This window comes from Macaca mulatta, chromosome 10 (assembly GCF_049350105.2).
Source record: "Macaca mulatta isolate MMU2019108-1 chromosome 10, T2T-MMU8v2.0, whole genome shotgun sequence".
In the NCBI taxonomy this organism is placed as follows: domain Eukaryota; kingdom Metazoa; phylum Chordata; class Mammalia; order Primates; family Cercopithecidae; genus Macaca; species Macaca mulatta.
In genome coordinates this window covers 8,150,541-8,174,773 of record NC_133415.1, presented here as the reverse complement: position 1 = coordinate 8,174,773, position 24,233 = coordinate 8,150,541, and the positions used below count along the sequence as shown (strand labels likewise).

Genomic DNA, 24,233 nt, shown 5'->3' with positions numbered 1-24,233 from the left:
GCTTTGGGGTAGGCTGCACACTTCTCCTGGGTCTCTCAGCCTCCAGCCTCTCCTTCCCAATCCCTTCTCCATGGGCAGTGGCTGCTGTGATGAGTCTGGCTGGAACAGGACATGGCACCTTGGTCCCACGGGGTCTCTGGGATCAGGTCCCATCACCTCACTGTGCACTGCCTGGCATGAGCACAGCTCTGGCGGCAGATGGCCCTCACCTGTGACTCTTGCCCATCTCCACTCGGTCCTCACAGGTGCAGGCCACCTCCAGTCACTGAAGGGTCACGTGTGAGAGGGGACCCACGTGCTGTGATTGACATGGTTGTTTTCCAGCAAGAAGAATTTCCAGAGCTGACATCAGCAGGCCATAGGTTGACCTGCTTCCGAAAGGCCTCTGCAGGCGGACCAGTTTCCCTGGGAGGTGTGCTTTTTGGCTCGGGATGCTGATGTTTGTTTTTATTAATAGCTGGCTGTTTGTTCTACTTTGGACCAAGAGTCCAGGTTCACACTTATTTATAACAACTAAAAATTACTTCTGGATCCAGCTCTGGCTGCTTTGTGTTTCCCGCAAATGTTTCCCGATTTGAAACAGAGACTCTGTGTGCTGCTTGGACCCCACCCATGTTTTCATGGCTGTCAAGAGCCTACTGTGTGTCAGGCCCTCCACTGGCTCCAGCGTCCCATCTCCCACAGAAGGTCTGGAAACAGAGGCAGAGGTGCCCAGCCCATCTTAGGAAGCGAACTCGACCTCCAGCACTGAGAGCTCCCACCTGGTCCCAGGGGGCTGAGGGCCCCCGGCCGCCGGCTCCTTTCAGAAGGGTGGCTTAGGCAGAAAAGCCTCTTGGCTATCTAGCGGCTCTTGCAAAATTGCATTTGATGAGTTAAGTGTAAATAAATGAGAACCAGATGGATTAGGTTTCGGGTAAAATACACATGGGTCTTAGAGCTTTGGGGCCTGAGTTCTGCCAGATCCAGAGCACTCTCCGAGCTGTCCAGAGCTGCTGGCACAGGCAGGCAGGAGGTGTGCCTGGGGTCTCCTAGGACCTGTCTGCTTCCTGGTATGGGCATCAGCTGAGGCCTTCCCTGGGGGTCCTGATTCCCCAGCAGGTTGGCCGTGTGCAGAAGACACAGAGCCGACCTCTTGGCCTGGGCCTGAGTCCAAGCTCAGGGTGGGAGATGAGGCGTATGAATGGTAAGGTCAGCTTTCCAGACCAGCAAGCTCACTGCTCATGTCCAAACCCAGCAAGCCAGTCCAGGGGAAGCGGAGGTGGTGAAGCCTGCTGGCCGTTGGGGTCTGCTGACTCTGCCCTCCCCAATCTGAGTCCCGCCTTCCAGCCCAGCTGCTGCCCTGCCGCCCCCTGCTGTGCATCTCTAGGGAAGGACGGGAGTCTGCCGCCCAGTGCAAACCGCTGGCCAGTCCTCACAGGGGTCTGCGTGACGCTGCCCTGGGACCACTGCCCACGGGACCTGGCTCTTGCTCCACAAGTCACACCAGATGGAGTACAAGATTCAGTGAGCCAGCTGGGCGCAGTGGCTCACGCCTGTAATCCCAGCACTTCGGGAGGCTGAGGCGGGCGGATCATGAGGTCAGGAGATCGAGACCATCCTGGCTAACACGGTGAAACCCTGTCTCTACTAAAAATACAAAAAATTAGCCGGGAATGGTGGCGGGCGCCTGTATTCCCAGCTACTCGGGAGGCTGAGGCAGGAGAATGGCGTGAACCCGGGAGGCAGAGCTTGCAGTGAGCTGAGATTGCGCCACTGCACTCCAGCCTGGGTGACAGAGCGAGACTCCGTCTCCCAAAAAAAAAAAAAAAAGATTCAGTGAGTCACTCGCTCTGTGACCTTGAGCAGGCCATTTCACCATTTTGGGTCTGGTTTCCTTCTCTATAAAACAGGGATAAAAGTCCCTGAGGTGTCTGGGAGCCAAAGGAGGTGATGGAGGTAAGGTACTCTGCACAGCGCCTGGCACACACAGACCACCACCAAGTGTGAGCAGGTGTAGCACAAAGCTGCCGCTCATGCCTCAGGGAATCACGGGTACGAACATACTCTGGTGACAGCAAAGTCTCTTCCAAAATGCAAAAGCAACAACAAACCACGTCAGAGGGGAGCACTCAGCCCTGCCTCGGCCTTCTGGTCTCCAAGTGAAGCCGTTCGGCTCCTGACACTGCTCCCTCCTGAATAAGCCTCTGGCACACTCGCCCTTCTCTGGGGACCCCAGCTTACTGGGGCACTCACGGTTGGCCCAGAAGTGGACAGAGCTGTGCATGTGGTCTGCTCGGACGGTGTGGATGGGCCTTTCGATGCTATGTTCGTGAGACCTCTGCTATTTCTCCAATCCCGGTTTCTGGTTGAGATAGAATTCATGGAGCATACGATCTTTAAGCCGACATCTTAGTGACTTTTAGTATATTCACTGTGTTATGTATGTAGCATAACCATCCCTACTAATTCCAGAATGTTTCCATCACACCAGAAAGAGGCCCCATGCCCGTTTTTGGTTAGTCCCAATTCCCACCCCTTCGCCCCTGGAAACCACGTGTCTACTTTCCGTCTATGGGTTTGTCCATTCTGGATATTTCATGTAAAGAAGTCACACAATAGTTGCCTTTGTGTGTCTGGCTTCTTTCACTTAGCATGTTTTCAAGCTTCATCCGTGTCATAGCGTGTCTCAGCACCGTGTTCCCTTTTACGGCTGAATAATATTCTATTGCACGGACAGACCACATTTTATTTATCTCTTCGTGAGCTGATGGACATCTGGGTTGTGTCGGCTTGGTGGCTGTTATGCACAGTGCTGCTGGAACACTGTGTGTAAGTCGTCGTGGGGGTGTATGCTTTCAGTTCTCTTGGGTGCCTATCTGGGGGTAGTACCGTCACATCATCTGGTAACTCCATGTATGCCTTTTTGAGAAAATGACTGTTTCCCACGGGCGACACCATTTTACATTTCCAAAGTATGAGGTTTCTAATTTCTCCATATCCCATATCCTCACCAACACTTGCTCCTTTCTGTTTTTTTTTTTTTTTTAACAGCCATCCTAGTGGGTGTGGCATGGTTTCTCATTATGGTTTTGATTTTCATTTTTCTAACGAATAATGATGTTGAACAGCTTTTCACATGCTCAGTGGCCATTTGTATGGCCCTGGGATACAGTGACACTCAAGACAGACACGGTCCCTATTCTCACAGGCTCTATGCTGTCTGTGGAAAGACAGAAACAATCAGAGAGATTCCAGGTAGGCGGGGCGTCTCCATTTCTTTGGAGACATGTCTATTCAGATCCTTTGCCTATCTTTAAACTGCATTGTCTTGAGTTGTAAGAATTCTTTATATATCCTGGATGCTAAGCCCTTACCTATATGACTGGCAAATACTTTTTTCTATTCTGTGGACAACACCTCCTTTCAAGTAGCCTCAGGCAGTGCTAGGTACTCAGGAGCTCAGTGCTGGTCAGCGGGGCCTGGGCTCCTCTAGGGCTCTGCCCTCGCCCCCACCCCATCTACATTCTGTTTCTGGGAGATTTTGCACTGTCCCTTGGCTGCTTATCTGCCAAGGTTGCCCCCAAACCCCCAGGCCTGCCTGCTCCACCACCCTCCAACTTAGACATCAAGAGCTGACCTGGTGCCTGCACACAGACGCCCCGCAGGCATGACGGACCTCATGCGGCCCATACTGAACTCCCAAGTCCCCTCCTACAAAAGCAGAATAGAACGAGACAAAGCTCAGTCTGCCCTCAGCCTTCCCCAGCTCAGCAAATGGTCACACAACCCGCAGTCGCTTCAGGCAAAACACCTGGTTGTTATTTTTGATGCCGCTTTCTCCCCACATTGAAGCCCTTAGCAGGCCCAGTCCTTTCAACTCTGCCCGTGAAATTCACCACGAGTACAACACATTCGCTCCCCTCCAGGGCTGCCACGGCTGGTCCAGCCGCCCTCATCTCTGGCCTGGATTATCGAACTCCCTGACTCCACCCTGCCCCTGTCCATCCTTCATCCCTCATGGACCTCATGCCATCCCCCTGCCTGAAAGCCCCCGAAGGTGTCATAAACATGAACTCCCTTTCCCGGCCACCAAGCCCACAGGAACTGCTCTGCCCACGTCCCCCGCCCTGGCCTCCTCCTCGCTCACCCACCTCCAGCCAGGCTGCTGTGTCCTGCTCTCCCTTGACCCTGGCTATCCTGTTCCCATCTCCAGGCCTTGGCATTTGCTCCTCTGCCCGGAATGTTCTTCCCTTGTCTTGGCACGGCTGGCTCCTCCTCCTCCTTCAGACCTCAGGTCACGTGCCACTTTCCCCGAGATGCTCTCTCTGACCACCAAGCTAAAGTGGCAGACGGGCCACTCTGCAACATATCCCTCCCCTGCTTCCTTCAGAGCATGCCCCCACCCACCTGGAATCTTCTTTTTGACTGTTTCTGTCTTCCCACTAGACAACACAGAGCCCCTGAGAACAGGGACCATGTCTGTCTTGAGCATCCCAGTATCCCAGGGTTTTGAACAGTGCGTGGGAAACATGAAATATGTCTGCGGACTGGATAACTGAGTGAGCACTTCCAAAAGTGTGGGGGGGGGAACAGCACTTCTGGCCTGGACATCCATAGGCCCTGGCTAAAGGCCGTCCCACCAGGGATCAGACGCATAGCCTTTGCTGCCGTATGCTGCAAAGTGTGGCTGCAGAGGGGCTGCCATGAGGCCCTGCAGCCCCAGGACCCACTCAAGGAAGCAGCTCTGGATGGGTGACAGGAACATGCGCTGGCTGGCCGTGGGTCCTGGGTGGGTGGGTGGGTCAGCGACTGACATCAGGAGGTGCCAGAGAAGGCTCTCAGAGAAGGGCTGTGCTCATCTGCCCCCTTGGCCTTGCCCGAGAGTCGGAAGCTTGTGCAGAGATCGCGATGGGAAACCAAGTGGCCTCACAGTCATTGCCAGCCTGTGGCTTTGGTGCTCAGTGCTTGAAGGGACCCGCGTTGGGAGGCCTCAGAAGAGGGGTGCAGCTCGGCCTCTCCTCCTGCTTTGTCGGCAGCTTTACTGACACGAGGACCAAAGTCTCCCACTAAAGAAAAGCTGCTTGAGCTGGGTAGAGTTTCAGGAAGTGAATGGAGAGGGAAGGGGTCTGGAGACACAGTGGGATCCCCTACAGAACTACATTTCACTCATTTTGCTAGACCACCTATGGCAAGGCCAGCTCCTCCTTGAACCTCTAGATCACAGGCAGGGCAGGGGCTGGCTGGGGCCCCTGCTCAGGGTCAGGCACTCTCATTACAGTTATCTCAGTTAACCTCAGCCCAGGGCAGTAGCTGTTTTGTAACTGGGAGCTCTAAGCAGTGTGCAGCCTGCCCACAGTCCCCAGCACGTGAGTGACGGAGCCAGGCTGGGAACGGGGTGCTTTCATCCCCTCAGGCCTCTGACAGTGCAGCTGTGAATGTGATCCTGGCTGGACATCTGTAGGAGGCACTGGAGTTTTTAAAAATTTCTTTTGATGGGGATAAGAATGGAGGACTGGAGAGAGGGAAGGAGGAAAACCAAACAAACAAATCATGGAACCAAAGCGAGAAGCTGTAAGGAAAGAAAGAGGAAACGCTCCCACGGGACACTTAATGAAGAGCCTCCGCGCCTACCCGGGCCCAGCTGCATGTGATTACCTCCAGGCCGGTGGATGGGGCGGCAGGGCAAGTCCCTCTCCCGTTGAAAAACAAAACAAAACTCCCCTGAACCAAGGAGGGGCCCCGGAGCTCCCACGACACCCCAGGTACACAGGTCCTCTGGCTGGTTCATCCCGCCAGACTCCAGCCAAGTCAACTGATTGATTCCCAGCATCCATTTCCCAGCCTCAGTTCTGTCGGAATTCTAACCTTCAGGGGCTAATTCTTCCCCATGGAAGTCCGCATTTTCTTCCACCCTCCAAAGCTGTGTGAAATTGCCAGACGGCTGTGCGGCTGCTCCTTCTCTTCCTCTTCCTTGCTAGCACCCTCCATGTGTACACCTGTCCTCACCTATGAGGTCTCCTCGAGCGTGAGGGTCCTCGGCACCTGCCAGGCCTGTGGCCACACCCTGATCCTGGCCACTTGGCCTCCTGCCCCATCCATGCCCTGCATCAGCTCCCCAGCTGGGCCTGCCGCATGTGGGCTTGTTCCTTCCTGCACTCAGCAGTTCCTCCCTGTCAGGCCCCGGCTGGGCCTGGCGGCAGCAACCAGGACTACCAAATAGTTTTGTCTCATCAGAGCTGACGCACCGGAGAAAGGCAGACAGCAGGCCACAGAGGGCGGTGGCGGAGGGCTGGGTGTGGGCGCCAGGAAGCTTCACAGAAAAGGGGGCACTCGCTTGGCTTAGGCACTGGCACACTCGCAGGCCTCCCCACGGCCAACCTGTCTCTGAGTTTGTGGCCACATTGTCTGTGGTTCTCCTTCTCTCAAAGACCTAGCATGGCTCTCTATAACTTGACCAATAAAACTGTTTTATTATTTAAGATTCTGAGCCGACAAGGAATTCTGAGAAACAGTGGAAAAGCGGATCAACAACCTTACACTTTAGACACAACCACCGTCAGGAGCATCTGTTTTGTTTCCGTCTTTTTGCACAAGCTGATTTTCTCCTAAATGTAATGAGTCGATCTGTGAGCTGAGCTAAAGCGCCTTCTGTGCTGTGGCTTGGCCCTGCCCCCGCTTCTGACTTGCTGCTTTGTGCAGTCCGCAGTGGGCTCCTCTTCCACGCCCCTGTGCAGTTGTTAATAAACTCCCCTGTGAAGGACGCAGCTGGGCAGCTACGGCCCTTTTCATTTGAGGGATTACTGCCTTCAGAGAGCCCCCCAGAAGTGGGATTCCTGGGTCAACGACTGTGAGCTTTTGCTTCTCATGACTCCCTGCGGACCCCTGTTAACCTGCATACAACTGACTGACTCTCCTGCCGTACAGCGTCTGCACTTGCGGTGGCCTCATCTGCCACCATCTTTTCTATTGGCCACGTCCATCTCCAGCGAACTTCTGTGATTAGTCACATGTATTTGTTCAGTCAGTCCCTTGGCAGGGGTGCAAGGCACCACACTTGTGCAAGGGTAAACAGGGAAGAACAGGCCAAGGCCTGCCCTCAGGGAGCTGCCATTCCAGGAAAGAGAGGTGGTAAGGACACTGGCAGACCAGTGTCTACTAACCAGAGTGGGGTCAGAGCCCTGCAGGATAAGAAGAGTGTGCCGTGAGAAGCGGGAACAGGCAGGCTGAACCCAGGTAGCGAGCGTCTCTCTAAGCCATGTGAGGACCAGTGCAGAGAAAGGTGCGTTTTGTGGTGAGATGTGCGGTTGGTCATGTGCGTGTGTGTGTAATCTCCGGGTCTCAGACCCAGAGAGCACATGGTATACGTGGCTCATTTGACAGAGATTGCCTTTTTACCACCACCACCTGCTCTGAACCCACTCTGCTCCTTGGCCGAGCCCTTCCCACCTCCAGGCTCTGCACATGCTGCTCCCCCCTCCTAAAGGTCCTCCCTTCACCCCATCTCCACCCCCACCAGGGGACCCTCTACTCACTCGGGGTAGGGCGAGTCACCCACCCCTCACCATCCCTTTTCACACCCCTAGTATTCATTACACAAAGGACACCATAGTGGGAGTATTTCTGCACAGGGCCTGGGAGCTCCCTGAGGGCAAGAGTCAGTCTAACTAATCTCAGAGGCCCCTCACCTGCAGATATAGGCACCCGGGGCATGTCCTGACAGAACAGCATTGGGGCATGCTTGCTGTCCCTACCAGATAATCACCCCCGCTGCCCCCACTGTCCCAGGCTTTCATTCCATTCCCACATCTTGGCGACGTGATTCCCCATCAACAGTGAAGAGAGTCCTGCTGGAATATGGAGGAGAAGCGGCACATAAACCTTGATGGGTGACTGCCACCACAGACAGTTCTGTCCACGCCCAGGCGACACTGGACACGGACATCAGGACATGAAAACGCTTCCTCTATTGGAGGGGTGAGAAATGGGGGATGATTTTGTTTTTCTCTGGATTTCTCTTAGTGTTGCTGTATAATTATTGCACGGGTGGCCGATGGATAAGTAAACAGACATTTGCAGCTTGGTGTGATTCTGGCAGGCCTGAGAGTTGTCAGGGAGGGCAAGGGAGCAGAACGCAGAGAGCAGGTCCCTTCGCCTGGGAGGCCAGGGAAGAGGCGCAGGAGGAAGAGCTGAGGTGCCCAGGACAAGTTGGGAGGAAGTTCTCCAGGTAGGGGAATGGTGTGGTGCAGAGGCCCAGAGAGCATGAGGTGCATGGGGACAGGCTTAATATTTAGTTTGCTGGGAGCATAAGGAGAGAAGGAAAGGCTGGAGTGTCAGCGAGGCCAGCTGCCAGGCCAAAGAAGCCAGACCCCCACAATGGCAACACAGGCCCTGGGGAGGGTCCCACTCGGAAGGGCCTCCACCATGGGTGAGTCCCAAATGACTCCACCGGCGTCTGACCTCCTGGCGGCCAGCAGATGAGCCATGGGAGGTCAAGCCTGTGGGATCCTCTCCCCGTCATTAAAGTAGCACCTGGGAGGTTACTAAAGACCCCAGACCAAGCAGCTGGGCTGCTGCCATGGCTGCCCACTTCCCACAAATAAAGAGTGCCAGCCAGGCGCAGGGCATCTCTGCCAGCAGTCTATTTCTAGCTGTATGTGGTTGGGATGAGGTGGGTGACAGGGAGGGGTGCCGGGGCAGCCTGATGCATAGGCCTGGCTAATGGCCACTATAAACAGCTCGAGCCTGTGGGAGGAGGGTCACTGCAGCATCTGCCCTGATGCAGCCAGGCCTAGCAAGTGTCCAGGGTGATCCCAAACGCCACCCAGGGCCCAGGGTGCTCCGAGGTAAGCGAGACTACTGACAGACGAACTAGTGGACTGGGTTGAGATGCCCTCAATTGTTGCTAATGCCCCCAGTTAGGGCCATGGCTCTGTGTCTGGTTTGGGGGCATATGTTTTGCTGGCAGGGTATTTTTAAGGAGCCTTCACAAGACACTTATTTTGTTTTAAATTTTTCAGAGTTCTGACCAAGCCCTTGGCACAGGGACTGCAAACAGGAACAGAGGAAGGCAAGTGTCTGCAGCGAGTGTTTTCTTTGCTGTTTATGGACTCGCTATTCTCTGCTCTGAGACACAGCGGGGTTTCTTCCTCAAGCCACCAAATTGAGACCTACAAAAGTGGGGCTGGCACCAGGCACAATGACAACAGATTTCAGTCCAGCGGAAGGAGGACAGGATCCTGAACACACATTCCTACCAAGGGGAAGGTGGCCTCATACGGGGATGCAATCCCTGACCTGAACGTACAAGCACAGGGAGAGTGGGAAGGGGAGAGGAGGTGAAGGGTCCTGAGGCCCACCATGTGCCACCTTCCTTCACATACGCCCCTCACTGTGTTCCCAGAGACCCATCCTGGGAACACCAGCATGCCCCTATCCAGGAAAGAAAACCAAGAACAGAGAGCTAGGAAGGGAGTGGGAGCCGAGGCCAATGTGAGTGATCCCCAAGTCCATGCTCTCCCTGTGTCTACAGCAGAGACCAGAAGGAGCCAGGCATGGAGAAGTGGACTGGGGAGTCACAGGCCATTGCTGGCTGAGGGAGACAGTGAGGCTTTCCCAGCGCATCTACCCAGCTCCAAGTGTGTCGATGACCTGCCTGCCCCCACGGCAGGTCTGTGCACCCGCCACTGTCAAGTTGTGTGCCTCCTGAGGGCCGGAATCCAACGTTCTGCCCCGCTACCCTGCCACCTGACCATCCTCCACCACGCCAATGAGCCTGCTGTGGGCCTGGCCTGTGTGGGCCTCGGATGAAGAGCTTGGCCGATCCAGAGCTCAGCACTCGAGGAATTCCCGGGGAAGGAGGGGAGATCTGCCCTGAGATGCCGGAGTGCCAGGCCCAGGAGCTCAGGGCCGCGTCAGAGGGAAGCCTAGGGGAGGCTGTGCAGCTCAGACAGGTTTTCTCTGGGGGTTGATGCCTCACCTGAGCCCTGAGGAACAAGTGGGGGCCAGTCAAACTAAGCGTTCATCAGGAGGCTGGGGAAGGGCGCTCAGGGCAGAACAGCAGGTGCACAGACACCCCGGAGGAGGAAAGGGCGGGACAGGTAGGGAGAGGAAAGGTGTTCACCATGCTGGAGATGACAGTTCCGAGAAACAAGGAGACCTACACAGACAAGGACTGCATCCTGCCGGGACAAGGCAGACACGGGAAAGAGCTGAGCTGCCACTGTCCCTGGGGCCAAAGCATATGACCGTACTGCCAGGTCACGGGATGCTGGAGGGAGAAGGGCTCTGACTCAGCAGCCCAGCCAGGGGGTTCCAAACGGAGTTGCAGGGGCTCCGGGAACTTCGCAGAGGTAGAGATAGGCTCCGTGGGGGAGCAGAGCGCTAATTGTGGCCAGTCTTGTCTCCCACTCAGCCAGAGTGTGAAACCCCTGCATGATTCTGCTTGGGAAAAAAGATTTCTGCTGCTATAAACCCCACAGCATCTGAAAACCACTGATCAAATCCCATCTTTTTATTTCACATATGACAGGGAAACTGAGGCACAAAGACGCAGGGCATTTCCCAAGGTCCCCCGGCAAGTCAGTGGCCTAAGGAGCCTGACTTCTGTTCTGTGGGCCACTGATTCTGCCCCGATCGCCGGGCCAGATGGGGGCTGGAAGAACCACCTGGCCGCCTGTAATAAGCACCCCACTGTCCCCCACCCAATCCCAGGCAGGCCATGGGCATGAGGCTGTCAAAGTCCACTCCACCCCGAAACACGCACGGGTCTGAACCAGTCTGCTTCCCTACACCCCACTCTAGGGTCTCCCCTTTTTTGTAGCGATTTGGGAAAAGAAGGAAGCGAGTCCATAAAGATGTACAACACTGTCCAGGGAGTCTCTCTCAGGCCAAAGAATTTCTATCAGATTAACAGCTGTAGAAGGCGGAGAGGAGAGGCGGGCCTGGATCCATCTTGTACTCTGACAGCAAATCCCTCCAACCGAGTGTGTTTAGAGCACCTGAAAGTGGGCCAAGAATGGGAAAAGGTGGTGGGGTGGTGGTAGGTGGGCATAATGAAAGAGAACAGGAAGAAACCTCTTGAGTTTACTTTAGAAAATATTGGTGTTTATGGAGTAAGTACATGACTGTCCAAAGCTGTTTAGTTTTACATTAAGATGATCAGCATTTTTTTTTCCCAGCAAGAAATGTATTTGAGCTGTTGAAGTATAAAGACAAATAAACAGCAGCAACTCGAGCCTTCGTTAGGGGTTCCAGGGAGCCACACGCTGACTCCAGCTGTCTTCCAGGATGAGAGGGGCTGCTTTAAAAGGCTGGGATTGCGCAGGCCCTTTCATCAGGCCAGGGACCAGCCCAGTCCAGCGGAGGGAGAGCTGTGAGCACGGTGCCTACACCGAGCATCCGAGCATCCAGGGCACTCCAGGTGACTTTCTCCCCCAGGTGCAGCTGGGCTCCGGGCCCCATCGGGAGTCTCCTGAGGGCCCCTCCTACTCCTCCTTTTCTACCCCTCCACTTGGCAGCCTCAGGTGCCACTTGCACATCCGTCTCTTCATCTGATCCTAACAGAGAGGGACCAGTCCCATTTCACAGAGACCGAAACTGCGACTCTGAGAAATGAGATGATGTGCCCCAAGTTACAAAATAAGAACACAGCAGAGCTCGGATTGAAGTCGCGATGTCACACGACCCCACAGTCAACAGACAGTAAGTGCAAGAACCAGTGCGAGAGGCTGGGAGAGCATTTGCGGGGTGGGGAGCAGACCGTGGGCAGCAGCTCATCTGGCAGGAATGAGGGGCAGGGCCCAGGAAAGGGCTTCCTATGTGGCCCAGGCCCAGGCTCGCCCCCTGCATCTTCACCAGCTCCACGATACATCCATTTTCCCTAAACGGTCTTCCCGCTTTGCGCACTGGGAATAAATGTTAATTAGCTCATTCACATCTGTTGAGACCTTGCTCTGTGCTAGGTACTGTGGGATGTGTTTTACAAAGCTCATCTCGTTGGCCTCTGCATCATCTCTGTCAAATAAGCACTGTTACCAGCCCCACCTCATGCAGGAGTATACAGAGGCCCAGAGAAGCAGAGTCACTTGCTCAAGGTCACATAGTAAGTGATGGATCCAGGCAGATTGATTTCCGATGCTCCTTGAGGGCCTGAAATAAGGCCATCATCCATCTCCTAATTGTGAGCTCCCAGCAAGGCACAGCATAGGGTGGGTGCTCGTGAAATCTTTACGAAATGAGTGAATATTAAGATTTCTGGTTTCCAAAGCCATCTAGACGCCATGTAGAAACCCTCACGTTTCCCCCGGGGTTTGACTACAGACTTCTAAGCTTGTGCGCCATCTCCATTTTGATGGTTGCTTATCATTTCAAACAGAACTCAGCCAAACAGACGCCTGAGTCCTGTACCTCCGTGTCCACCCTCACACCCAATCTGTCCTTCCCCCTAGCCTTCCCCATCTCAGCCACAGCAGCGGAGCCCCTAGAAACTCTGGGAAAACCTAATGGTCGGTTTTGACTGTCTTTTCCCCGTGCCTCTCACATCTCATCCACCGGCAGCTCCCGTTGACCGTTTTCAAAATACACTGTGAGTTCAACGACCACTTCTCCCACTGCCACCCTGAACGAAGCCACCAAGCTCTCTGACCCAGGCCACTGCAGTGGCTTCCCTGCTTAGGCCACTCTGCCTCTCTACTCAGCAGCCAGAAGGGCTTTTTAAATGAAAATGTCCATCGGAACATGTCAGTCCCTGGTGAAAATATTCCACAGCTTCCCAGGTAACAGAATAACATCCAAACCCCTTTTTTGAGCCGATATGACCCTGTGTGACCCAGCCCCTGTCCACCTCGTTGTCTCATCTCCAGTCCGTGTCCCTCGCTCCTGATCCTCCAGGCACCCTGGCCCATCCCCAAATTCCTAACAGTTCCTACCACACTTGTCCCCCTTCTGCTTGGACATAGGACCTTCCCTAGACCTTCACGTGGTACTTCCTCCCTCTCACTGAGGCTTCCTCCCCTTGCCCTGGGCAGACTTGTTACTCCCCTCATTGGTGGAGGTGACTTCTCAGGCCAGACTGTAAAACTGCCAAGCGTGGGATTCTGTCATCTTAGGACCCGGCGGCCATGATGTGCAGAAGCTCCTACCAGCCCATGGGGAAAGCCCACATAAAGAGGCTGCCCATAGTGTTCTGGCTGACGGCCAACAACCACCACCGGCGGTGAGCAAAGACACTTCCAGATGATTCCAGTTCTTGGCTATCAAGTCATTCCCAGCCTTCAAGTCTCCTAGTTGAGACCCCAGACACCATGGAGCAGAGACGAGCCAATCCTGTCTGACTTCTTGAGCCACAGAATTCATGAGCAAAATAGTATTTTATGCCGCTAAATGTGAGGTAGTTTTAAAAAAATTTAATTTTACTTTTTAAAATGGACATGTAATAATTGTACATATTTGTGGGGTACATAGTGATGCTTCAATACACATTTTTAAAAACTTTTTTTAGTTTTACTGAGTCAGGATCTTGCTCCATTGCCCAGGCTGGAGTGCAGCAGTGCAAACATAACTCACTGCAGCCTCAACCTCCTGGGCTCATGCAATCCTCCCACCTCAGCCTCCTTAGTAGCTGGGGCCACTGGCGCACACCTCCATGCCTGGCTAATTTTTAAAATTTCTGTAGAGATGGGGTCTTGCTATGTTGCCCAGACTGGGGTCAAACTCCTGGGCTCAAGTGATCCTCCTACCTTGGCCTCCCAAAGTGTCGGGATCACAGCTGTGAGCCACCACGCCTGGCCTCAATACATACTGAGGTGGTTTCTTATGCAGCAATAGTAACTGGAATCCTATCCTACCCAATGCTGTCACCCTCCCCCCATCACTTTGTATCACATTATTTTATTATTTTTTTCAGTGGCTCTGACCTGGCTGAAGTTACTGAGTTACATGTTCACGTGTTCACTGTCTTTCTCCTCTATGTAAGTTCATAAGCAGGGAGATGTTGTAGCTTTTGTTCGCCTCCATAGTAAGCAGTTAAAACCATGTCTGGCATGTAGCAGGTGCCCAGAACAATTTTTTGGAATAAACAAATGGATGAATACTAGGTGGAAGGCTTTAGAATTATTCCTAATGTGGCACTTTTTTTTTTCTTTTTTTTTGGGACAGAGTCTTACTCTGTCGCCCAGGCTGGAATGCAGTGGCGTGATCTTGGCTCATTGCAACCTCTGCCCCACGGGTTCAAGCAATTCTCAGCCTCCCAAGTGGTTGGGACTACAGGCGCCCGCCATCACATCCTGCTATTTTTTTTGGTATTTTTAGTAGAAACTGGGTTTCACCATGTTGGCCAGGCTGGTCTCGAACTCCTGACCTCAAGTGATCCACCCGCCTCGGCCTCTCAAAGTGCTGGGATTACAGACGCGAGTCACCGTGCCTGGCCCTAATATAGTACTTTCTACCCTTTATTAGAGTTGTGAATATTTCTGGCTTCCTCATGGACCTAAGAGCCCTGCGAGAGATACCTCATTTAATTCATCTTTACCTCTGCCCTATGCCTACCACTCTACATTATATCCTGGGTATTTAGGACCCTAAAACTCCCCTCAAATGGTCCTAAGCCTATCAGATGACACTCAGGTCTGAGAAAGACTTAGGCAAAAGGTGGCTGCTTTCAGGGTAAACGGCCGAAGCCTGCACATTTGCGTTAGGGTGTGCTGAGGCTCACCATGGTGTGGGGTGGAGCCAAGGGTGGGAAAGGCAGGGAGGGAGCAGGCGTTGTCCATGCTACCACTTTCTGCTGCAAAATCAGAGGTTTGCTGGGTGAGAGGGTTTTTAGACTACAAGGCATTTTGACAAATCCATTCATTCATTTATTCTACAAATATTTACTAAATGCCTACGATATACCTGACACTGCCCTAGGTTCTAAGAAGAAAGACGGAAAGGTAAACAAGAGAAATTCTTCTTTCAGGGGAAGAAGAGAGGACCGTGACACAGAACTGCAATGGAGATGTAACTGTGTGGTGTGGGTCACAGCAGACCTCTGAGCAAAGGGAGGTTTGGTTGAGGCTTGAAGGATGAGCAGGACCTCACCAGATCCCTGCTGGGGAGGAGCAGCCTGTCAACAGATCTGTGCAGGACTCTGTGGGTGCAGGGAAGGCTGGGCCAGCGGGCACAGCTGAGCAAGCGTGAGAAATGGGGTCGGGGGGAGGCTGGTGGGGCCTTGGCCGGGGGGGCCTCATGCTACTGTGGAAGCAATGGGGGCCATGAGAGGAGGGTGCTGGAGCGGACGGCTCTGTACAGTCGGATGAGGTAAGACAAGTTTCCAAGGGCGACTTGAGGGTGATGTGAGGTGCCTAAACAAGGCCACAAGCTCTGCCCTTGGCCCGAGGAGGCTGAACGAGCTCTGGGGTGGAGATGCCCTTGGCGTGAGCTCTCTAGAGCAAGGGGTTCCCGTTTGCCCTTCAGCACACTCCCTCCCTGTGCCTGGCCTGGCACGTACTGGAATTTCTGGATGCTCTCAGTGACTCCCAAACTCGTGGACAGATACAGGCGGACATATCCAACACCCTATGACAAGGAGACCCTGGCCAGCCTCCCGGAGCTGGTGCAGTTCTGGGCACTACGGGGCAGGGGGTGGGCAGCAGGGTAGGCTTACAGGCTTGAACTGGCAAAATCCCAGACCTGGGCTCTAGTCCCAGCTCTTCCACTTACTGTCTGTGTTAGCTTGGGTAGGTCCCTTTCCCTCACCGGGCCTCAGTTTCCTCGTTTGTAAAAAGAAGGCACTAATGGCTTTGGATGCTGTGAGAACTAACAAGAGAACTGAGCACAGCATTCCAGGCAAATCCAGGCACACAGGAGACTCAACCAAAGCTCTCGAATCTCACTCAAGTAGGACGGTCTACCCAGCACAAGGCTGGTCATAGGGTTGGTGCTCAATAAATGTTAACGAAATGGAGAGAGCTGGCTAATAAATCAGTGCTTCTGAAGCTGGATACAGATGACTTCTCTTCATCAGGGAAGAAACGTGCCGAGAGGCAGGGCCAAAATTCAAACCGTGAGCAACTTGAGAAATGTATTTTTCAGTAAGTCAAGGTAAAGATCGGGGTTGAAGAAAACATCTGGCTAAGTGAACTAATGGCTTTAGAGAAAGAGGAGCCCTGCTTTGTGGAGACGGGAAGAAATTATCCACTGCTGGTTTTAATTTAAGATGAAAAAAATCTTATTCTATTAGCCTAAATATTGCTCTGCTGTGCAATTGCATGGAGTTTGGAATAATATTTTTCAAACAGAACTACTGCTATTTCAAGTAATTACACAGCTAAAAGCAGCCATTTGGGGTTGAGCAAGATCTCATCATGGTTTCAATTCCCTCTGGTGTCATTTTCTGTTATATTTGAGAAATTCCTCAATAAAGATGTCAAATAGAGTGAGGGCTTTGCTCCCCAGAGGACAGACTTGGCCAACCTCCAGGACACAGTCACAGGCAGGCCATCTCCACAGGAAAATAACCTCGCTTACTCGAAAGAAAAGAAAAGGTTCAACTGTGAAAACTCAGGCAAGAAAATAACATGTAAGCCATCAGCCCCATTTCTCCTAATCAGCTCAGAACGCTTTTCAAACTGGCCTGTTTATTTCTAAGGTGATCAGGTTTTTATCCCAGCCCCCATCCCTAAGGAATTCAGTGGTGGTTCAGAGAGGAATGTTACAACTGGACAAGACTCTTGACCCAGACTTCTTGAGACAAAACAGCAGGAGGTGCGAATGGGCTTAACTATTCCTGATGGGCGAGGTTCAGTGACTGCCCAGAGGCAGTCAAAAATGCACAAGACAGTGAAGACAGAGAACCTTCTAACAACTCAGTGGGCCACTCACAGCCACCAAATGCCCACTGGGGACAAAACCTCGTACAGGAAGCTTTGTCAGGCAGCACAAACAATTCCAAACATTTCCAGGTAGCACAATTTCAAGCAGATAGTTAAATGAGCAAAGCTGGTTGCAAACAATAGGGAGTGGTGGAGACTGTGGCAAACAAGAGAGTATACGCTCCCTCTGAAGCAGACAGCTGCAGTGTATTTCACTCTAGCTACTGCCAGCACCAAAGTGAAATGTAAGCAAGAGTGCTGCTGCCCTGGGCCCCCACACTTTGGGGGTCCTTGTTCTGCCTCTCCTCTGGCTGCAGCAGCATCCCCCACCCCCCGCCGACACCATGGAGTAAGGAGTCCATAGGGGAGTCACGGACTCCTGGAACACATGCCTACCACTCTACATTACATCCTGGGTATTTAGGACCCTAAAACTCCCCTCAAATGGTCCTAAGCCTATCAGATGACACTTAGGTCTGAGTAAGACTTAAGCAAAAGGTGGCTGCTTTCAGGGTAAATGGCCAAAGCTTGCACATTTGCCTTAGGGTGTGTTGAGGCTCACCATGGTGTGGGGTGGAGCCAAGGGTGGGAAAGGCAGGGAGGGCAGCAGGCATTGCCCATGCTACCACTTTCTGGTGCAAAATCCAAGCAGTCTTCTAAATTCCAGACTAGCCTCTAGGTCATTAATTAGGAATATTTGTCAAGGTAGAAGAGACAGAGTCATTCTTGTTTGGGAGCTTCATAATGACTTTAACATTTTAGCCATGTGGGATAGGAGCCTCCATTTGGACTCCTGTCTCAAGTCCCACAAACATCACGGGCTGGGTAACTGGAATGATGCTAGAAATATTGATTTTTATGTGATAACCCTTAATGTTTAAGTGTTGACAAATAATTTAATAAGAACAAATGATACCACCATGGGGACAAACCAAACATGTCTGCGGGCCAGAGGGGGACTGTGGGTTGCCAGCTTGAAGCCTCTGCTGGAAAATGATGACAATATCCAGTACCTGTACAGAATTTACATCTGCACATAAGCTCTGCGCCATCTCCTTTCAGATTTAATCATGACGCTGACCCTCTGAGACAGGTATTACTGGCCCACTTCATAGTTAGGGGAACTGAAGCTTGGTGGGCTGGAGGAACAGGTCCCGAACTATAAAACTCATGAGTGGTGACACCAGAATTTGAACCTAAATCTTCAAACTCCAGGCCCAGCTGACTCTTAGAGCATGACTTATTTCTGCCAACGCTGATGAAGCCCCACGATCCTAGAGTATGAGGTGCTCTAGTTCTTACAGTGTTTCAAGGATGAGGGAGCTGAGACTCCAAGAAGTCAATTAACTAGCTTGAGGTCACATGGTCAGGATGGGTTGGAGCCTGTTGGAACCAAGGTCTGGTTTCTCTAGAGCTGGAGCTTTGTCTTGAGAAAGAGAAAGGCTGAACAGAAAGAACTCTGTTGGGAAGGGTCTGTCCTCAGCTGAAGGCAGAGGAGCAACAGAGAGAGCCTTTTCTTGGCTGTTGTGTGTGCAAGTTAGAGCCGCGTGAGGTTTCAGTCTGTGCTCAGAGGTGGTGGGATGTGGGGAGACTTAGCCCGTTCCTTTAAATTAATCTAGGTAACCATAATCCATTGTGAAAACAATGTTGTTGAGACAAAGGCCCGCACAGACTCACTGTTAGTCTGCAGGCTGTTAGTGTCAGGCTCAGGGGGTACTGTGAGTGCTTGCTGTAGCCAAGAACAGGGTATTTGCAAACAGGTGGTTCTGCACAGGTAAGAGTACGGTGACTGGAAGGAGAGTCCCATGTGTCAGGCACAGCCCTGGGAGTGCAAATGGTGGGTACTGGTCCTCACAAGATCTTGGAGGCATCAAACCAGTCCACATCAACACATCTTATCTGGAAGCCAACGACCAGATGAATGCTGAGTATTTGGTGCCAGACACCCCGCTACATGCTCCACATCCACGATCTCGTTTAATCCTCACAAGAGCCCTACCAGATAGGAACTATGCCTTCCTATGAGGAAACTGAGGGATAGAGAGGTAAAGTGACTGTCCAAAGGTCATACAGTTGATAGACGAGGGCTAGAATTTAAGCCCCAAACTGGCAGTTCCCAAGGTCTCTCCTCCTGGCTGCTGGGTGACACTGCCTGCTTTTAGCTGGCTGTCCCACAGGGACTGTCGGCTCTGTCTTCACTGACTAATCAGAGCCCGAAATGTACTCTCTCTATCATTTGAAAACGGAGCAAACAACCAAGAAAGCCAAGCACTTACGTTTTGGGAGGACTGAATGAGATACTTCACCTGGCATCTGGCACGATCAACGTCGCATGGTACCAGTTCTTCACAATCTGGTCAAAGCCCTGCCCACCTCCACAGCTCCACGCCCGCTGCTCCTTGCACACACCAGGAGCTGAGCCTCAGGGGCTGCTTGCAGCTCTATGTAGGCTCTGCCCTTGGCCTAGCAAACTTCTCCCCAACCTTGGAGGTTCCGCTCAATGCTACCTCCTCTTTGAAGACCCCCAGGGAGTTAGCCGCACTTCCACCCCCACACTCATTGCATCCAGAGGTAGCTCTTCACAGCCCCTCTGGGCTTCAATAACCTGCTGCTCAGACCTCCACTTGGGCATTTATTTGGGGTAAAATTACATGCTTACAGATGTTTCCCACAACAAACTTATCTGACATCCAACATAGGCTGGACAAAAACAGGCAGGCAGGTCTAAGGCCAACACCCCATTAAGAGGGAAAGTTCCAGAGCACTCAGGACACCCAGTGTCCTCTACCACACACCCACAAACCAGTTGGCACAACAGAAGGTTTGCTGAGCCCTTTTAGAAAGCCATAAAAAACCAAATGATCCTTTGACACAGTGGTTCCACTTTTGTGAAGCATTTCTAAGGAAACAACTGGCAAAACAGGGGGAAAAAAGTTGTATGCCCAGAACCACCTCTGGATTCTGACGGTAAAAAACAAAAAAAGCAAACAATCTAAATGTCTAACCACAGAAAGGCAGCCGAGTCAGCTGGAGTAGTAATGCCTGTGTTGACTATTTAGCACCTACTAGGGGCTAGTCACTTCACTTCACACTGTCACCTCATCCTCACACGCGATCTTGGGAAGCGGGTTGTGCAGTTATCCCTGTTGGATACTGGAGAAGACTGAGGCTCAGACACCATGGGGATAGTAATAGCTCTCAGCTGCTGAGAGTCCCCTGTGCTGAGCCTGCTTCCCGGCCATCTGGACATTATCTCAGTCACTGCTCATGACAACCCTGTGAGGAAGCTGCTTCTCACAGCCTCTCCTCTACCAACAAGGGCCTGAGACCCAGACAATCAATAATGTATCTATGGCCATGCTCCTGCCAATTCCGTGCCCGTACCCCCTGGGCTCCAGCTGCTGTGCCCTGGTCACCCAGCAGCCAGTGGCAGAAGAGGGCCTCGGGGACAGACACATCCGCTTTAAGAGCCACATGCTTCCCATGACAAGATACTGTTCTTCTGTGACAGACTCTGAACTCCCTCTGTTATAGGTTGAATTATGTCCCTTCAAAAGATGTTGAATTCCTAACTCCTAGTACTTGTGAATGTGACTTTTGTTGGAAATAAGGTCTTGGCAGATGTCCAGGTTAAGATGAGATTGTTAGGGTGGGCCCTGATGCAACACGACTGGTGTCCTTATAAAAAAGAAAAATTTGGACACAGAGCCAGACACACATAGAGCTGAGACAACATGAAGACAGAGGGAGAATGCCATCTACAAGCCAAGGAATCCCTGATGTTACCAGAAGCTATGAGAAAGGCCTGAACAGATGATCCCTTAAAGCTCTCAGAAGGAACTACCCTGCCTACACCTTGAGTTTGGACTCCTAATCAAGATAATCCATTTCTGTTAAGTCCTAGTTTGTTACTTTGTCATGGCAGCCCCAGGAAACTGATACAGGTTATTAGTAATTTATCAGACTACGGGGCAACTAGAAAAACTGTGGTAATAGGGGCCACACAAAAATACCTGAAGTAATGCCTGAGGTAAGGCGATGGGTCACGCCTGTAATCCCAGCACTTTGGGAGGTCGAGGTGGGCAGATCACCTGAACCTAGGAGTTCCAGAGGCCTGGGCAATATAGCGAGACCCTGTCTCTACCAAAAAAACCCAAAAGTGAGCCAGTAGCAGTGGAATGTGTCTGTGGTCCCAGCTATTCTGGAGGCTGAGGTGGGAGGATTACCTGAGTTCCAGACGTTAAGGCTGCACTGAGCCATACTGCAATCCAGCCTGGGTGACAGAGTGAGACTCTCTCAGAAGAAAACCAAAATGCCTGAGGTACGCATGATATTAAAGGGAAAAGCAAGGGGCAAACGTGTGCTGACTATCTGATCACCACTATGGTAAAAACACACTTGGATGCAGATGGAAGACTGACAGGAAACACACCAGCACAACTAAGATGCCTGCCATTTTTTTCTCCCTACTCTTCTACATTTTTCCAACTTGATTCAGCAAATGTGGACTACTCTTGTAATTTTTGTTTGTTTGTTTTTGAGATGGAGTTTCACTCTTGTCGCCGGGCTGGAGTGCAATGGTGTGATCTTGGCTCACTGCAACCTCTGCCTCCCAGGTTCAAGCAATCCTCCTACGTTAGCCTCCCAAGTAGCTGGGATTACAGGCATGTGCCCAGCTAATTTTTGTAGTTTTAGTAGAGAGAGGGTTTTGCCATGTTGATCAGGCTGGTCTTGAACTCCTGACCTCAGGTGATCCACCCGCCTTGGCTTCCCAGAGCGCTGGGATTACAAGTGTGAGCCACCATGCCTGGCCTCTTATAAATTTTACACAATTGGCTTAAAAATGTATTTGGACCATGGGAAGATGGAGGTATATAAGATCATGGGCCAAATTGTGTCCCTTCAAAATTCCTTTTTTGAAGGAATTCAACTCCCTAGTACCTCAAAATGTGACTATATTTGCAGACAGGGCCTTTAGAGAGAAAATTAAGTTAAAAATGGAGTTTGTAGGGTGGGCCCTACTCCCATATGACTGTGTTCTTAAAAGAAGAGAAGATTAGGCCCAGGTGCAGTGACTGGCTGGGCAAGGTGGCTCACACACATAATCCCAGCACTTTGGGAGGCCGAGGCAGGCAGATCACAAGGTCAGTAGTTCGAGACCAGCCTGGCCAACATGGTGAAACCCTGTCTCTACTAAAAATACAAAAATTAGCCGGGTGTGGTGGCACATCTGTAATCTCAGCTACTTGGGAGGCTGAGGCAGGAGAACTGCTTGAACCCGGGAGATGGAGGCTGCAGTGAGCTGAGATCGCACCACTGCATGCTTGGGTGACAAAGCAAGACTCCATCTCAAAAAAAGAAGAAGAGGAGATTAGGACAGGGAGAGACACCAGACATGTGCATGCACAGTGGGAAGACCGTGTGAAGACACAAGGAGAAAGAAGGTAGCCACCTGTAAGCCTGACAGAGGAGCGGGGCCGCCGAAAAACCAACCCTGCTCACACCTTGATCTTGGACTGCCAGCCTCCAGAAATGTGACAAAATAAACTTCTGTTGTCTAAGCCATCCAGTCTGTGGTATTTTGTTACAACAACCCTGGCAAACTAATACAGGAAGCTAAAGGAAGGCAAACCTTCCCATTGCCCCCGACTCTGTAAGCTGGAGCAAAGCAACAGGCAGGGTGTGCCCAGAGGGCAGGCTGTGGCTGTATCACTCACCCAGGCAGTTGTGTCCATCGTGTGCCAGCATGAAGCCATCAAAGCAGGTGCACCTGTAGTTCCCTGGGATGTTGATGCACTCGTGGACACAGCCCCCGTTGTAGTAGTCATTCTCACACTCGTCAATGTCTGCAAAACGAAGGGCACGAGAGGTGTCAGAAGAGCCTGGTGGCCCCCTCTCCCAACACCAGGGAAGCCACCGGGATATGAGTGATTAGGGGATGATTCAACAAGTATTCACTTCAGTGCTCCCTGGGAGCTGGGGACTTGAGGATTATAAAAATGCTAATCATGTGTGGGGTGTCTTCCAGTTCCTACCACAGTGAACAGGCAAGATTCACACCTAGTTCTGCCTCCCCCGAGCCAGTGTACAATTTCCGAAAACTAGCTCTCTTGAAGCAGGCGGTACTGAGTAAAATTAACTGCATATCAGCAAAAAGTGTAATATCTGGAATGAAAGAAAAGTCCACTAATTCCTCCAAACAGTTTCTTTCCACATCAGAGTCTGATGCCTGCATTTCAACTGCTCCAGCTTCCTTGCTATAACAAAGGCTCCTCACTCATAAACAATGGCCAATAGCCTCGGTAAAGGCCACCCTTTTTGCTCTTTTAAGGCTTTTTCAACATTTCCCGTCAGGGGTCAAAGGGCTATCAATTCTGGCGTTCCAGAGAGATTTTAGAGACCCTGGAGAATGACAGGAACATGCCTAGTTAACCTTGTCTGAGCTGCTTCCACGCCCAAGTCCTGCTTGTAAGGCCATGTCATTACCTCTTCAATCCCACACTAACTCAGTGATACAGGCACCATTCTCACTATTCCAGTTTTGCAAGAGCACTGAAGAAACCAAAGCACAGTGAGGCTAAAACCTCACAGATGGTCACACGTCACACACCTAGAAAGTGGCACGAATGGTATTCAAACCCGTGGGATTCAAACCCTTCGGCTTCAGAGCCCAAGGGGCCTAACCTCGGTCACACCCGGCCTCCTTGTGAGGGCACCAGGCACAGCAAGAATCTGCCAGCCGGGGGTGCCGGCTCTTCTGCAGGGTCTTCAGCATCTCCCCGAGATCCCTCTGGCTTCACTCATCTCAACCGACAGTCACCCTGACCTCCAGAGGCTCCAAGACATGCTGGGGAGAGAAGAGGGCCGCAAATGTCCCCCACAGGGGAACGGGAACCGGAACCGGAAGTGCAGCACTAAGTGGAACCGGAAGTGCATCTCAGGAGGCTACTGAGGAGGAAGCTGTGGTCCCTCCCCTATGGCGTAGAAGAGGGATTTTTGAGGCTGGGTTCCAGCTTTGAAAGTGGGGTGGGGCCAACCTGTAGAAGAAGAGAGCCTGTAGAAGGCAGGCCTGGCTTCCCTCAATCGCTGGAGGAGCTGCTGCAGGGAGACACGGAACTCCTTGCTTTCTCCCTACTGGTCCAGACAGCAGAGCTACTCACAGTGAGGGGAAGCCATGGGGCCAATGAACGTTCATGGGTAGGAGTGCTGGTCTGCAAAGTAGAGGCTGTTGCAGGAGGTAGAGAGCTCCCTGACTCTGGAGGTGACTAAGCACTGCCATGATGCCTGCCAGAGATGCTGCAGAGCAAAGGGGATAACTTTGGTGAAAGCAGCAGAAGTGAATGCGCCAGAGTACAGGGTCTGGGCTGTGCAGCCACTCTTGGTGTCCACCCAGCCACAATGAGG

At 52.1% G+C, this 24,233-nt stretch overlaps 1 protein-coding gene and 1 long non-coding RNA gene across 4 annotated transcripts in view; one reads left to right on the top strand and one right to left on the bottom strand.

Moving 5' to 3' along the window:
• SCUBE1 (signal peptide, CUB domain and EGF like domain containing 1) overlaps positions 1–24,233 on the bottom strand; it is a 143,891-nt gene that overhangs the window by 97,507 nt on the left and 22,151 nt on the right. For all 3 annotated transcript variants that reach the window (XM_028827624.2, XM_015150522.3, XM_077949395.1), the window contains exon 3: positions 22,547–22,675. In XM_028827624.2, the coding sequence (XP_028683457.2) occupies positions 22,547–22,675 (129 nt within the window). The remainder of the gene's footprint in view (positions 1–22,546; positions 22,676–24,233) is intronic.
• LOC144331624 (uncharacterized) lies at positions 3,003–8,232 on the top strand. Its single transcript, XR_013398934.1, has 3 exons — positions 3,003–3,171; positions 4,477–6,803; positions 7,925–8,232. It is a non-coding gene; the product is annotated as an uncharacterized LOC144331624 (long non-coding RNA).